This window comes from Rhinichthys klamathensis, unplaced genomic scaffold, assembly GCF_029890125.1.
Source record: "Rhinichthys klamathensis goyatoka isolate OS25496 unplaced genomic scaffold, OSU_Roscu_1.1 h1tg000165l_1, whole genome shotgun sequence".
NCBI classification, from domain to species: Eukaryota; Metazoa; Chordata; class Actinopteri; order Cypriniformes; family Leuciscidae; genus Rhinichthys; species Rhinichthys klamathensis.
In genome coordinates, this window is record NW_026606697.1 from 4,198,926 (window position 1) to 4,216,068 (window position 17,143).

Consider the following 17,143-nt stretch of genomic DNA (forward strand, 5'->3'; position numbering starts at 1 on the left):
ACATTTGTAGCCTATACACCAGCTTTCAAAAGTTTGGTTTTAGTAAGATATTTAAAAAAAATGGCAGTAAAGACATTTATAACGTTACAAAAGATTTCTATTTCAAAATGCTGTTTGTTCGAACTTTTTGTTCAACAAAGAATCCTGGAAAAAACACACACGGTAGTTTCCACAAAAATATTAAGCAGCAGCACAACTGTTTTCAACATTGATAATAATGAGAAATGTTTTTTGAGCAACAAATCAGCATATCAGAATGATTTCTGAAGGATCATGTGACACTGAAGACTGGAGTAATTATGCTTAAAATTCAGCTTTGATCACAGGAATAAATGACATTTTAAGATATATTTAAATAGAAATCAGATATTTTAAATTGAATGTCACAATATTATTGTAGTTTAAGAGACTATAAGAATTTTTTTCTATATATGCTAACTTTTTTGTGTGTGTATACATATATAATATAATGTGTGGTGGTCCTTAAGGAATATTCTTTAAAAACAGTATTAAAACTTGGCCTATATTACTGTATTCATGAAAAATGTATGTGGTCCTATAAACAATAATGTTCTCATATTTTTTATATCTTAAAGCTGACACCGGTTTGTAATTAAACTAATGCTAGAAATCACATTCCCAAACACAAGAATGAACAGTAAATTTACATATAAACCACACATTCAATGCTTCATTGATTCTTAGAAAAACAGTGCTTTTATTTTCTGATATACTGTGAAAAAATAATTACGTAACATTTTTAAAAAATATTGGAAAAAATCAAAGGGAAATAAAAAAAATCAATAACTTTTGTTGTACATCTGTCAAACATTTTTCAGCTACCAAGAACAGTACAGTAAGGTCAACGTTTATTTTCTAAGACACAATTATACAGGATACACTCCTACCAGCAGAAGAAAAGTATTGGAGCAGGAACGTGAAAGAAGTAAATGAATGGACTACATAAAGATTTTCATATTCTCAATCGCACTCGCACAAAAACACGCATACCTTCATTTGCACACACTCCTCTGGCCTAAAGCCGGTTTATAAAGTGAGGGAATATAAAAGTCATGTTTTCCTAAGGCCACTCTTTATTTTTATTCACTCCTTCATATATTCCTTCTTTCTCGTCTTCATGGAGCTTCAAGTTCTTAGATGGGGCGGGGAATGCAAATACTGTCCAGCGGGTCACATGATGTCCCACAAGAGTTTCCCCAGGCCATCAGTATAAAGGATGAGTGATTTGGCAGCTCAAGATGTTTCCGGATCTTCCCGAACACTCTTGATATCGTACTGGCTCCAACCAATCGTCCGCTTTGTACCGCACTGAGTCCGAAAGTACCATCGCTATGGCGTTTGTCAACCTTCTTCGCGCAATTAAAAACATAACAATACTGCATTTAAAGAGTGCATCACATTTGGATTGATGTCAAATAATACTTGAAGTCGGAATTACACATGGGAAGTATTTACAGGGCTCGTTTGAAACGTGGACGGAGACGAAAACTAGTGTCTGAGGGATTGTCTTCATCCTCATCCGTCATTGCTTTGACGACGGCATCCTTCAAAACCCGTTGAAGACGGTTCATAGCCAAAGACCATATCTGGTCCCTGTAAAGGTAGTTTTTCGAAATTGGCGGAAAATACTTCAAGTTTGTCGTCTGTGTTTGGCACAAATATCAGGTGTGTGTCTGTGTGAATAAGCGGGTGAAAGACTCTCCGATCTCAAACTTCACGACACCAAAGTCTGGGGCGCGAGACGTTAAAATGCCACTCCAGACCTCTGACCTTAAATTAGTTCCAATTTGATCTTCGTTATCTTTAAGACGAATGTGATAGCAGCCTGATCTCAGATCAGTAAGGGTGAGATTGGATACCTAAGGCTGGATCAGTTTAAGACCTTCTCTGCTGTTCCCAACCCTCAAAAACAAAAAAGAGAAAGAGAGAAAAAAAAAAGCTCTGGGTCACTAGCGACCGAATAAATTCGCAAACAACGATAACAAACAAATCTGCATATTTTCTTGTTCGTTGAGGTGAATATCACCCAAATAAAGACTGATACTCTAACGTTGAACCTTTGGTCCAGAATCACTTACAGAAATATGACGTAAAAAAGAAGATTTTCGGTAATATTCAAAACATAGAGAGAAAACGCTCTATCCTAGTGTGCAAATGAGAGATTACATATCGATTATGAGGGTAATCTAAGCTAGAATACTGGAATGCAGTGCAAACAATGACCCCACAACAAAAGCACCATGGAAAAGAGTGGGGCATTCCTGTATATGAATATGTATATAGATTTATATATATTCCATGGTTCTGAACTATTTGTACGATAGTGAACTAAATGGCCATGTCTGAAAACGGTTAAATGGCTTCCTCGACTGGTCTCCGTCATAATGTTGAAATTGAAAGGGCGATGGGTTTTATTGCAAATGCTCAAAAGTGCTTTTTAAATGGTCGCTGCACTGGAAGGCTACTAACCTGTTGATCGAGGTAGCTCAGCAAGCTGGATAGCCAGGTCGATGCTGACTTACACAGAGTAATAAAGAGTCTTCTAGACTAAAAAAAAACAAAAACATGTTGCTTTGGTGATCAAGAGTATTGTATGAGTATCATGTGCTCTTTATCTCTTTTGTCAAACGTAGACTTTCATTTAAGAATAAATGGAAAAATTATTGGGTATTGTGTAACTGGTATTCGTGTACAGTCGGGCCTAAAAATGTATAATTTTTCATTTTCATAATTTTGAGTCAAAGGTTCTACACATCTCTCACCCATTATGGGTCATATTTATTAAACAGGGCAACTTAGCGTGAGAGCGCAATCCCAAAAATGCACCGATGGGAGTGGAAAGCCGGATCATTTCCATAATGACCAACACAATACATCAAGAGCAGCGCAAATTAGCATATGGAATTAAGACATGCTTTTTTGGGCGGTAAATAATGGTGCAAATACTAGCGCAAATCTTAGTGAAACACCTTGCATGGTTCATTTAAATACTCTCCTACCATAAATTTTGCATCTGAAAGGGAAACTCCTACAAAAAGGTGGTAACTTTTTTGACTCTGACAATCCCCTGCCCTTATTATCCACAACAATATTCGAAGGCCCTATGATCTTTCGTTTGTAGGATCTTAAAAGAAAAGAAAAAAAGACTTCCTTAAAATGAGAAATATCTTATTTTAATGCTTGAATTTCAGTTTCATCTTGAGGCCTCATGCTTTAATGGCTTTAAATATGGTATTTAAATCAATTATCCAAGAGCATCTTGGCCTTTAATGGAAGAAAGAAAAACACATGATCAAAACTGACTTACATTTGACTAGTGACCTAGAAATAGTGTAGAACCTTAAATATTTACGCTTCATTTAGCTTTCCCTGTTTTTTGATGTATTGTGTGTCATTTAAATCCTGAAACTTTCAGTTTATGTCTCAGACTTTTAGACCTTACTGTACATTGTGCAGTTTGCCATTAAACGCCATTTTAAACTATACTAAGCTTAAGGGGAGAAGTTGAAGAAGCCATTGAAGAGAATTCATACATGTATCTCATATGACCATCTCTGTGACCACTGTTAAACAGACTAGAAGCCTATAAGAGGCACCCTTCATTTCTCAGCAATCATGCTTAATAAAAGCACTCTGAATTTATCGATCTTTTATCAGATGTTTTCGAAACATCAGTCTTTCTTGATTGTGACTTTCGCTTTCAGCTCCTGCAGCTGAGAAATAAACGCTAAGACTCTCCTGCCCCGCATCCCGTTCTCTTTTCTCGGCCTGTGTTTACTTCGCTCGTTCACCCTCCTGTGTTTATCTGTGGTTCATTCATTATCTCCGTCCTGTGTATCTGTGTAAGTGTGTGTACTTATACATCAGCGTAACTTGTGTTACGTGCACGTGATGCTTCTCTCTTACACATGTGTCTGCATCCTCTGTGTGTGTCGGTGGGAATAATCGGAATGCTGGGAGGTGTAGGAGAACCGTGTGGAACTGCCGTATTTCCCAAGTCCAGTTTCTGGGGTCCCGGTGGCGCCTCCTGCGCCGACGCTCGGCCCGACCCCGTACATCTCATAAGCCGGCCCGCCTTCTAACGGGGCGAGGCTGGGCGGAGCGAAACCCATCCGAAACGCCGGATAGTGCGACGGGTAGCCATAATTCTCATATCCGAGCTGTGCGGTCGAGTCCAAGAGGCTGCATTCAGCAGGGAAGTCGCTAGTCTGTGGGCCAGAACTGGGCGGAGGCTGCTGGGACTGCCCAGCGCGGGTGAACGTGTTGAATTGGGCATAGCTGTTGTGTGAGAGTCTGGAGGGAGGACGAGGGTCGTAGCAGCCCGCTCGTGACCCCGGAGCCAAACTGCTCGGTGTTCCCGGACCTGCCGTGGCTCCTGGAGCTCCTGAGCTACTGCTAACAACGGCCGCAGCGCCCCCTGGCTGGCCCGAGGTGCGATAGTCTGAGTAGTGCATGGATCGGGAGGCGGGACGTCCCTCATCGTGGGTGGAAGCTCGCACGTTGTAGTAGCCGTTTGTTGGGTCCTGTAAAAAAGATAACATCTTCAGTGAAATTTGTTTAGGCAAAAACTAAAACCGCTATATACAAACGTATACACACTGACAGTCAAAAGTTTGCCGAGTAACATTTTTTTAAATCATTTTATTAAGCCATTAAATTAAAACCAAGTTACTTTATATTCATCAAATACTCCTGGAAACAAATGTATCACTTTTCCACAAAAAATTATTAACTGCTTTGTTTCAACATTGATAATAATAATAAATGTTTCTTGAGCAAAAAAAAAAATCTTCATATTAGAATGATTTCTGAAGGATCATGTGACACTGAAGACTGGAGTAATGGCTAATTTCACAATAGTGAGCATAAGAGATTCTTACAGACCCCACTGTAGAAACGATGGATTAAAAAAAAAAATTCAATTAGAACCACAGTCTTGGTTCTGGAAATATTTTCCCCATTCATTTTCTCCACGAGTTAACAACTCCATGAACTGAACCGAACCAAACAAAACAACTAAGTGACTAACATTACAAGCGATTTAAAACCAAAAAGTAACTTAAAAAACAATGTTACACAACTTTCTTGACCATTACAAAATGAATTTAATTTGATTGTAAAATAAAATACTAATGTTATGAAGCACTGCAAACGAAAAAACATAATCAGATGACACTGTGCACTACATTATAAAATTTTAACTACATTCAATTAAAAAAAAAAAAACATTATTGCAGAATACTGAACTATATTAAAAAATATTAGTTGTTTAAGAATGTGGTGAGACTGTCTCGATTATGGGGATCTGTTAAAGACTATAAGTAGGGAAGTCAACAAATCAGCATGTTTTATTAAAAAATATAGTTAGAATTACACTTATGGCTTCTAAACTCAGAAAAATCAGAAAAGTTTGTCCGATGTGTCAGACTTTTATTTTGACGGAGCACTGACCACTGGACAGGTCTCCGTTTAACAGTCCTTTATTAGATAGAACTATTAAACAAAGCAAGTAAACGGTAAACGAAAAAGTGTTATGGCATTTTCTAGAATCAAAAAAGAAATATCGATATTTAATACGATGTTGCTAATTTCTCTACGGAGAAATGAATGGGATTTTTTGCGTGTGTAACCTGACTGTCGAGGTCTATAGAAGCTGCATGTTTTTGTGAAACACAGTACAGGTCATATATCGCTTGTGTTAGTGTGTGAAGCATCGGAAGTGTGTCTGTTCACCTTGAGCTCATAGTCCTGGCGCGTGTCCAGCGTGTCACTGCGTAACTCCTGTTTGAGGTCAATGTCATCCTTAAAAGGCTGGGAGGAGGGAGAGAGGGTCACAGAAGGTAAAAACTAAACCATAAACGACAAGAGAGCAACCAAGAGGGGGAGAGAAAGATGCAACGTAAGAGGGGAGGAAAACCAACAGGAGATGAGAAGAGGAAAAGAGAGGAAGGATATAAAGGAAGAGAGGGAGGTTGAGAGAGAACAAGGATTAATTTGAGCTTCGGAAATGTTATTTAAGAGGAAATACATTGGAGGAAGTAAGGTTGATTAGTACTTAATTTTTGTGAAATTTTAAAAAAGTGTATTATTAATGAAATAGTGTCAGTATTATTGAATCATCTTCACAGGACAAGGCACAATCACTACTGGAAAAAGACACAACATTGAATCAAGATACATTTTTACTTAATATTACCATAGTACTATGAATAATTAATATTATGCAAATTATCCTTCCTAAATCTTGTCAGAATGATAAATTATAATATTCTTGACAAAATTTAGCAGTTGTGAGCTACTGAACTGGTCATGAGTTTTAACTTAGCTCATCAACAAAATTATTTAATGCAGTACAGGGCAGTCCTAATCATACTAGTTATAAACGTCTAACTCTCATTAGAGTATTACTAGACTGTTAGGTTGAGTTACTTATGTTCAGTAAAATGTCTGTTATGGGATCATCAACATAAAGTGTTAGCAGCAGATATTAAGCAGAAAACTATACTAATACTCTGACTGCTAGTTGACATGTAGTTGCAAAATCACTAGTATTATGTCTAAAGTGAACTAACAATTCACTATTATACCTCACAATTTCAAAGTCCCTCTACATCCTCCAGTTATTGCTGTTGTGTTGTGTTGTCAGAAGTACTCACAGAGTACATGGCCTTAACCATGCGTGTTGCAGTGGAGACGCTACCCGAGTCTTCCTCCAGGCTGTGGGTCTCTTTGTTTATGGTCTCCACCTTGATATCTGGCTTGCCGAGCGTGACCCCTCGACGACCTGGAAAGTAAACATCTCAGTAAACCTCGGATTTATTGCTGCTACGAACATGCTTTTTGACGTCTTTGTGGCCATTATTTATGTTCTTAAATATGGCTGATTGCCCTTGGGTTTTTCGAGTATTTAAAGGCACTTTTGCTTCTACATTCTCAAAGACAAACTTGCATGTTGCTGTTTGAAAGACTTGCCGTTTCAGATTAGATTTATTTTTACACAGCTCACTAGACAGGGGTGCGTTTCCCGTGCAACGATGTAACTCGCTGCTTAAGTAGCGTATGCATCGTTAAAGAAATTTCAATTTATTTCGATTGTAGGTGGGCACATAAAAAAGTAGACATTTAAAGGGATAGTTCGGCCAAAAATGATATTTAACACATGCATTACTCACCCTCAAGCCGTTCGAGATGCATATGTCAATCTTGTTTCAGACGAACACATTTTCAGTTATTTTAGAAAATGTCTTAGACCCTTCAGTGGATATAATGTGAAGCAATGGGGTCCACCTCCTTCAAGTCCCAAAATGTGCATACATCCTTCACAAAAGTAATCCATCCGGCTCCAGGGGGATAAACGAAGGCCTTCTGAGGGTAATCCGTGCGGTTTTGTCGTAAAAATATACATATTTAAAACTTTATAAATGAAAATATCTGACTTCCGGCAACGATCGACGCGCGTTAACGGGTGATGGAAGTCGGCGTACGAGGTATGACGTAGCGTAGGAACCGTCGTGACGTAGAACGAACGCGCCTGCGCAGCCAGAGAGCAGAGCAAAACAAAACTACACTCAGTTCACTCGTGAACGCGCGTCGATCGTTGCCGGAAGTCAGATATTTTCATTTATAAAGTTTTAAATATGTATATTTTTACGACAAAACCGCACGGATTACCCTCAGAAGGCCTTCGTTTATCCCCCTGGAGCCGGATGGATTACTTTTGTGAAGGATGTATGCACATTTTGGGACTTGAAGGAGGTGGACCCCATTGCTTCACATTATATCCACTGAAGGGTCTAAGACATTTTCTAAAATAACTGAAAATGTGTTCGTCTGAAACAAGATTGACATATGCATCTCGAACGGCTTGAGGGTGAGTAATGCATGTGTTAAATATCATTTTTGGCCGAACTATCCCTTTGACAGTTTTTTTTAATATGTTTCATAACTCTGTATGACCAGAAATGATAGTTTAAGTCTATTTTTCTGCTATGTGAAAAAAATCTGCCAAAACGCACGGGTGCGTTCTTGGTCCCCAGAGGGTTAAATAACTCTGTTGGAGATCGAATTAATGGCAGATGATTTCCTATATATTACAGACATAACATCTGAGGACTAATTCTCATTTTTCTCAGTTATTTTGCTTCATTTCCAGATTCAACCATAGGCTCGTTCTTACTTACTAGAGCACGTTCGCACATGCGCACTCTTCAAAAACGGTGCTTTAAATCTCTTGACAAACTAAAAGACGTAAATTACATTTGTATATATTTTCGAAATAAAAGATATAGGTTTTACTGAATGTCGTCTCGCTTATTTTTGCTAAAGATAAGGATTTATTAAGTCCACATGTCACTCAAACAAGAAACTATGCTTCTAATTACAGGTTTACACAATTGTGTGATGCTGTTTGAAAACATGTACACTATTTAAAATAATTCAATGCTATTTTAGGAACTTATCCAACAGGAACATTTAAAAAAATATCCAAATCAAAAACAGTCATTTTAAATTGTAATAATATTTCACAATATTACTGTTTTTACTGTATTTTTAATCAAAGAAATTCAACCTTGGTGAGCATTTTGATAAACATAAAAAAAATCTGACCTCAAACTTTTGAAGAGTAATGTATAATTAAATAATTTTATTAATACCTAATTGTGAAAAAAGGTGTAAGAAAACTCTTTTGGTGGGCTTTGGTAACTTACTTCCTTTGCGTTGCCGGTACAAAAACAGCACTAACGCTAGTAAACACAGGAGAAGCAGAATCGAACAGCCGACGGTGCCGCCCGCAATGATCCCGACTGGAACTATCTCTGTGGCAAAGGAAAAAAAAACAAAGAAAAACATAAGCACCACTATGCGTTTTAAAATTGTAGCTTTTTATTGATGGTCTTTTTGCTTTTAATCATCAGGACATAAAAGGACAGATAGAAAGACAGAAGGAAAGAGGGAATGGTATTGTAATATGACGCAGATCAGACTCATGCGTCACAGGTCCAGTGTGTCATGGATGTGTGTTAATCTCTACAATGTACCCGTATAACTGTACTTACAAACTGTATATTGAGTAGAGAGAACTCTTAACCTGACTTGACGTAATCTGAAGTAAATTTAGGAGATTCCATTCAAGATATTTATTATTGAAGACTGTCCTCTTTTACTTCGGTAGAGTAGTCTACTGTACTCTGAGGATGACGCAGCAGCACAGTGAACTTTTATAGACACGAACTGTACAAATCATGACTAATTTGTAGACTAAACTGTATATACACACACACACACACACTGTGCTGGGTAGATTACATACTTAAGCAATAGGTTAAAGCACAATTTAAAAGATAAAAATATGAATTAGTGGGAAACAATAAATTATGAATAATTTACAGCCATTTTGTAAATATTAAATAAAAATGTACAAGTGATCAATAAAAATTTAACTAGTCTGATTATCAGTACCGGTATTTTAAAATGCACTATACTGGTAATCTAATTACAAATAAATATGTTTAGGAATCTGATAAAGTAATCCAGGTTAAATATAATCAGTTACTACCCAGCGCTGTATATACAGCATATATAAAATATATGTCTCCCTTATTTAGCAGCATCATATATGTGCAAACTCAGGCACGTCTCCTCACCGGTCTCCTCCAGTGTGATGATCATGGTCCCCGGGCCGAATGAATTCCACGCAGTGCAGTTGTACGTCGACTGGAAGTCTGACTCCATGACGTTGTTGATGGTGAGGGTAGACAGCACTGCGCCACCCTGCGAGCTCAGTTTGCTCTGTTCTACCGTGTATCGTTCTGATAGGGTCCCCTTCTCCTTTTCCCACACGTTCTCCTTCCATGCCCACACCTGGGGAAAACACACAGAGATCACTCACATGCATCTGCAAGACTAAGAAATGTGCAGGTTCAAATATATATACCGGCATATATGCCCTATATATATATATATATTGAGAGAGAGAGAGATAGATAATATTGAATAATATACTTATTTATTAAAATACTTATTTGAATTAGTACAGTGTTTTCTTTACTCAAGAAAAACTATATATAAAGGCCAACGTTTTATGTATTTTATGTATTTGAGAAGCAGAGAAGAGTGTTGTAGTCTAGCATTTGTCGAGTCATACTCATAGCCAATACTGTCTTTAACAGCCTGTGCGAAGTAATCTGTCCACCTGTTTAATAACATGAGCTTTTGGACATAAAAAACTGAGCGACAGTAAAATTTATAACCTGTAAGTTGATGAAAACGTAATGTGATGCACTTACTGCCTCAGATTCGGCTGTTCTAATGACGAACAAAACAGTTATGTCCAAAATTCACCAGTCAAAAACATCTTAACTATTTGAGCTTGATTTTGGTAAAATGATAATAAAATGACTCATGCAACAAGTGTCTGGCCATATATAAAGCTACAATATCAACTATGACAATGAGGTGTTTAATTACTTTAAAAATAAGTTTTTTTTTTTTTAATTTCCTGGGGACAACGACGATAATAATTGTTATGAGGTGTTTAATTACTTTAAAAATATGTTGTTGTTTTTTTTCCATTTCCTGAAAAGTAGCATTTTTTGGGACAACGATGATAATAATGATTATTTTGACCCACAAAATGCTTCAGTAAAATGGTCACCTGTCTTCTTCCTAAGTTCCACATGAAAATACAAAACTAAATAAAAATATAGCCCTAATGTGAACATTAAAAATGATACATATAAAAATAATGATACATTTAAATACCATCTAGAAATGCCTGAGAAATAAATAATGAAATAAAATAAAATAAAATAATATCACCGCCATCTGCAGTGTTCCTGCAAGAAGCAAGTGGACCAAAAATAATGCATAATCTGTACCTTTCAAACAGGAGTGAAAAAAGAAATCCTTTATAAATATTTAGGATTTAAAAAGCATATTCAAGTGCATAAAATGTACCTGAACTGTATCTGCTTCGCATTGCCCGCATGAACACATATTTCACACCGGCAATGGGATAAATGGCCTTTCTGTGCTGAAACATGGGGCTGGATAATGGTGAGAAAGCACCAGTTCTCCTTTCAAAACCACTAAAACTGTTGTATTATTCATGCTGAGCTGTGAGAATATTTAAAAATGCATACCTCCACATGCTCATGGTAAGCTTCCATTTACCTCACAAACCAAGACATGTGAAAAAGCTACAGCATTAAAAGGAACGACTGCTCTGCCCATATTTCATATTTCATAAATCTCATCCTGGAGATGCATCGGGGTCTGAGCTGAGAGTCATTTTAAATTAGAATCACTTGTAGTTTCAGAGAAAGGATGCGTTTGAAAGCCACATATACTGAGCCACAGCAGAGAGATTTGCCTTGGGATCAGGTCTAGTTTGAGTTAGTTGAGTTAGAGTTGAGTTTGAGTTAACCAAAAAGCTGTTTAAAAAAATAAAATAAAATAAAATTCAGTCTTAGTTGTCTGAAGTGAAAATTTTAAACCCGATTTCCCACAGAATTGATTAACATAGACAGCAGCAGGAATTTATAGGTTACTGTCACTTTAAGACCTAATGAATGGATCCAATATAATGATACACCTCAGATTTCTTTTTCAACTGTTTACGTTCACATAAGACATAACCGACTGTGTTTTCGAGAATACTTGCCGAGACGGGTATTTTGACATTTTGTGTGTATGTGTCCGTTCAAGCTCAAGGAGATGCGAAAGAGGAATCAATGTAAAAAAAAAAAAAAAACACGTGCAAATGATAAACTTTCACTCTATGATGTTAAACGTAGCTATTAATCACATGCGGCCTGGTCTGATTAACCACTAGTGAATAACAGCAAAACAGTGAAATATCAATTGTTTAGAAGTACTTTCGTACATTTCTCTGGAAAATAGCATAAATGTAAATGTGACTTACAATCTTGTCAGGGGGAGGGGTGCTGGCAATATAACACTTGACTTCCCCTCTCTCCCCTCGAACTGCATACTGGACCGGTTCGCTGGAGATGATGGGTGGACCTGCACAAAAATACAGTCCAAAGCAAAATACATAAATGACAGAAATCATACTACCAGATAAACTACATAAAGTTCTGATCCTCCAATGCAGAACTCAGAATGAGCTAAATATTGATTAAAAAAAAAATCTTAAAGTGCCCCTATTATGCTATTTTAAAGTTTCCTAATATTGTTTGTTTTAGAGTCTCCTACAACAGGTTTACATGCATCAAAGGTAAAAAAAAAAACGGTTTCATTTCCTCATAATATACACTACCGTTCAAAAGTTTGGGGTCAGTGAGAATTTTATTTTTATTTTTTGGAGGAAAGAAATCAATACTTTTATTTATCAAGGACAGTAAAGACATTTATAATGTTACAAAAGATTCTATTTCAAACAAATGCTGTTCTTTTGAACTTCCTATTCATCAAAGAATCCTAAAAAAATAAAAAAAAACTGTACAACTGACAGACCAACAACTGTTTCAACATTGATAATAATAATAAATGTTTCTTGAGCATCAAATCCTCATATTATACTGATTTGTGAAGGATCATTTGACACTGAAGACACTGACACTGGTGATGCTGAAAATTCAGCTTTGATCACAGGAATAAATTACACTTTACTATATATTCACACAGAAAACAGCTGATTTACACTGGAATAATATTTAATACTATAACTGATTTTTGTTGTATTTTTAATCAAATAAGCGCAGCCATGGTTAGCAGAAGAGAATTCTTTTAAAAGTATTTAAAATCGTACCGACCCCAAACTTTTGAACGGTAGTGTACATTTGCACGTCATCACATTTACAATGATTCTCAAACGACTCGTAAGATGAATCAATCGCTCTAAATCCCTCCTTTCCGCGAGCTACTCTGCTCTGATTGGCCAGACAGCTCAGTCTGTAGTGATTGGTTTACCGCATACAGCGCGTGTGTCGAAAACAAAAACGCCCATTGCCATAACAACGTCAGCTTTGCGTGTCCTGAGGCTTCCTACACCATAAACTAAACACAGTGACGAACAATGACGTCGATTTTACCATATCAATCCGAGCACGAGTCCAATAATGAAACACTGGAAGAACTAGTCATTCAACCCGAACCTCCATCGCAAGGCTGACTCGAGCAGGACGTCTCTCAGTGATACGCTACTCAGTTTGAGGTACATTACGAGATGTTGCAGCTGTCATTCCTCACCATCAGTATTAACAAGTGCACGTCCATCAACAAACCGATTATTTTACTTGTACTTATTCATTTACTGAGTATTTTTCTAATTTAGCCGAGCTCTAGCATGAATGACTGATGTAACATAAACGTTGGTAAAGCAAATCTTGCTCCATGCTTAATCTTTCCTCAAAGTAATGAGAACGACAGACAATCTGCATTAATAGACACAGTTTTAGGTAATAGTGTCCCACAGCTGATCAGCAGAAGTATTTCAGTAAGTAATAATGTGAGTTAAGCAGTTAGCAGGAGACCTAAACAATATCAAACTCAATTATTAGATGGTGTATTTTGAACACCATCTTTCAAGAGCAAGCGGTTTGCGAATCCTGCGTTGAACTCCGATATTTAAGAAGTCGTCGTCAGTAAAATAAAGGGAACACAGCAAAAGTTTAGGATTACACTGCTGTGGTATTGTGGTAAAGATTCATTTTAACCACTGATTCTTCACATGCTTGTCCTTGGAGAGTGAAAAAAAACTGGGTTCAAGTTTGAGGTTCAAGTTTGAGGTTTGAGGTTCAAGTTTTCCCTGGTGTCTGCGCGCGCAATAAGTGGGCGGGCAATATGCTAATGTTTCATCTTAATAATATGCTAATGTTTCTTCTTGACGTCACAACATAGGCTTATGACTCGTTAAAAAAACGATTCATTTCATTGACTCAGAGTCGACTCTTACTTTTGAAAGACCATAACTTTATATACGTGCACTTTCAGATTTAAAACTTTGCAGGATGTTTTCATTCACTTAGAGCTATATGTTACACACTACATGAAAAAAATCCATAATAGGGGCCCTTTAAAAGCTGCCTGATTTTTAAAACAGATTTATTATTTCTGTTGGTCCAATAAGATAAAAGAACTGTACTGACCGTTGACAGTGAGTGTGACCTCTGTCTCGCCCACTCCGATCCTAGGCACGATGGCCTTACACACATACTGACCAGCATCTGCCTGACTTACTGACTTCAGATAGAGCTGGTTATTATTACTCAAAACCTGTGTGTTAGGGAGAGAGAGAGAGAGAGAGAGAGAGAGAGAGAGAGAGAGAGAGAGGGGGAGGGAAAAAGGACCAAAAAAGTTGTAAAGCCATTTCAATGTAGACATTATCTAAAAAGAAACAAATGGAGCAAAGGATTGCATCTTCAACATCAAAACACAGTTGGGAAGGTAAATATGGAAGAGAGCCAGGAAAAGAGGGACACACATGGAGAACACTCACTGATGAGAGATAAAGTCAGAGGAAAATGTCATAGTCTGACAGAAAGTACACTTTAGAGAAAAAAAGAAGGAGAAGAAAGAAGAAACTGCACATGCAACAGAAAGGAGGTTTGATAAACAGATCTACAGGCAGATGCTCACCATGCTTGAACCCTTCTTTGTCCAGGTTAGTGTGAGCGGAGGATTTCCAGCCCACTTGCAATTTAAAGTGACGTCCGAGTCTAAGTCCACCGTTACTGGTTTAGGCTCTACAACCAGGATAGGCCCAACTGCGTGAAACAGAGGATAATAACAGCTCCGTTTCTTTGCATTTAAACAGAAAAATCAACTGGAAATGTTTACTAGACAGACAGACAGACAGACAGACAGAGACAGACAGAGAGATAGATAGATAGATAGATAGATAGATAGATAGATAGATAGATAGATAGATAGATAGATAGATAGATAGATAGATAGATAGATAGATAGACAGATAGACAGATAGATAGATAGATGTAGATAGAAAGATAGATAGATAGATGTAGATAGACATATATATAGATAGATGTAGATAGATACATTGATAAATAGATGTAGAAAGAAAGATAGATAGATAGATAGATGTAGATAGAAAGAAAGATAGATAGACATATATATAGATAGATGTAGATAGATAGATAGATAGATAGATAGATAGATAGATATAGATAGAAAGATAAATAGATAGATGTAGAAAGAAAGATAGATAGATAGATAGATAGATAGATAGATAGATGTAGATAGAAAGAAAGATAGATAGATAGATGTAGAAAGAAAGAAAGATAGATAGATAGATAGATAGATAGATAGATAGATAGATAGATAGATAGATAGATAGATAGATAGATAGATAGATAGGCAGACAGACAGATAGATATATAGATAGATGTAGAAAGAAAGATAGATAGATGTAGATAGATAGATAGATAGATAGATAGATAGATAGATAGATAGATAGATAGATAGATAGATAGAAAGCACACAAACTATACAAAATAGCACAAACAAACATTTACACAGAGACATACAGTACATTGCACTATACAGACACACAGTGTACACAAACATCTTTAATTATTAGTCAATTTAATTATTTGGTGATCTGCTTTCACATACTAAATTTCACATGAAGATTTTCTAGGCTGTGCGCTCTACGCGCTGAATTTCCAAAGCTGATACTCACAGTGGACATCGACGAGTATACTGACATTAGTGCTGCCCACGGCATTGAACACCTGGCAGGACACAGGCTCGGTGAAGAAAGAGTGATCCGCCTTGGTGAAAAAAACACTCTCTCTCGCCCCCTGTATGACCACACCTCCCTTTGCCCACCTAGCCAAGCCAAAAGGGGCCAGTCAGTGAAGCATAAGCAGATTTATGAAGAAACACCCCTGACGCATGTACAGACAGGACTTCAAGGGTACGGCTGCCGTAACAGAAAATAATTGAAGATATATGGGGCTTAATAATACTTAAAGGACGTCTTTATCTCCCTGATAAAACAAGTCATTAATTTTTCATCTCACAGAATGTAAAAGGAGACACTTTAAGCATTACATTTAGTAAGAGACATACTTATAACCCATAATAGGTGGGTTGGCAGTGGCTTGGCAGGTGAAGGTCACTCTCTCTCCTTCCAATACGGAGCGAGGCTCAATGGATAACGTCACCACTGGAGGGTCTGCAGAGAGCATTCAGAATACATAATAAAGACATATCGTTCATTAGACCAAAGGCACGCTGAAGGACTGACGGGAAGGAGCTACGGATATAGTGTCAGACTGTAGATGAATGTCACAGTTCTTCCCAGTTCAAGCCATCATCTTAAAGGGGTTTTAACATCTTTGACGGTTTAAATGAATGCAGGACCGACTGGCCTTCTCTCTCACGTTTCTTTTCCCACACTGCAAAATATGTTTGGTCAGGTTGCCTAAAAATGTGTTTTATGTGATATGTAATATCTAAATGAATGGGTTTTATTTAAGCCAAAATATTATTCAATATGACTGAGTCCACCTGACTAAATTAGATCAGCAATAGAAGTCATTTTTAAGGGTTAGATCAGGTAGAAATCGCTATTTAAGAGAAACAATGGCACCAGGAATGGACTGAGACTAAAAAAGGAGCCCTTGATTTATATTGGCCCATCACAGCCCACAACGGACAATTCATTACTATATTATACATGCATTAAAGTTCAAAAGATTTGGGTTGGTAAGATGTTTTTAACCCTTTAGCTGTCACCCCCCTTTTTGAGCGTTAACGTGAAAATGCACTACCCAAACTTAAACGGATGTAATTCATGAAGCCTTTGTACTAAAGACTAACGGTTTGTCTCTTTTAAAAGAAGACTCTTGGCAGATTATTGCTGAAGTGGAATAAATTAATAGAATTAAATTATTTAAAAGTTATTGAAGTTTAAGTTTATTGTTATGAAAATATAATAAAATATTTTTTTTTCTTTTATTAAAAATATATATAAATTAATATAGGTTTCAGCCTAAAAATGACAGAAAGTCAAAGCCATATATCTAACCAAGTTGTGTTCCAAATTTGAAGTTGATATCACAAACATTGAAGTTCCCATGAGATTTTGTTTATTACCAAAAATACCCACCGGGTGCCATTGCATTCCATTGAA

At 37.0% G+C, this 17,143-nt stretch overlaps 1 protein-coding gene across 2 annotated transcripts in view; it reads right to left on the minus strand.

The window, feature by feature from the left end:
• Window positions 1-3,721: 3,721 nt before the first annotated feature.
• Window positions 3,722-17,143, minus strand: part of kirrel1a (kirre like nephrin family adhesion molecule 1a) — a 46,011-nt gene continuing 32,589 nt past the window's right edge. The window contains exons 6-15 of one of the 2 annotated variants that reach the window (XM_056259266.1): window positions 16,078-16,183; window positions 15,686-15,834; window positions 14,623-14,750; window positions 14,133-14,259; window positions 11,945-12,045; window positions 9,666-9,882; window positions 8,730-8,837; window positions 6,678-6,805; window positions 5,755-5,868; window positions 3,722-4,544 (exon numbers count right to left, since the gene is read on the minus strand). In XM_056259266.1, coding sequence (XP_056115241.1) covers window positions 3,924-4,544; window positions 5,755-5,868; window positions 6,678-6,805; window positions 8,730-8,837; window positions 9,666-9,882; window positions 11,945-12,045; window positions 14,133-14,259; window positions 14,623-14,750; window positions 15,686-15,834; window positions 16,078-16,183 — 1,799 coding nt within the window. In that variant the 3' untranslated portion in view covers window positions 3,722-3,923. The remainder of the gene's footprint in view (window positions 4,545-5,754; window positions 5,869-6,677; window positions 6,806-8,729; window positions 8,838-9,665; window positions 9,883-11,944; window positions 12,046-14,132; window positions 14,260-14,622; window positions 14,751-15,685; window positions 15,835-16,077; window positions 16,184-17,143) is intronic. The other variant, XM_056259267.1, reaches the window with a different exon arrangement.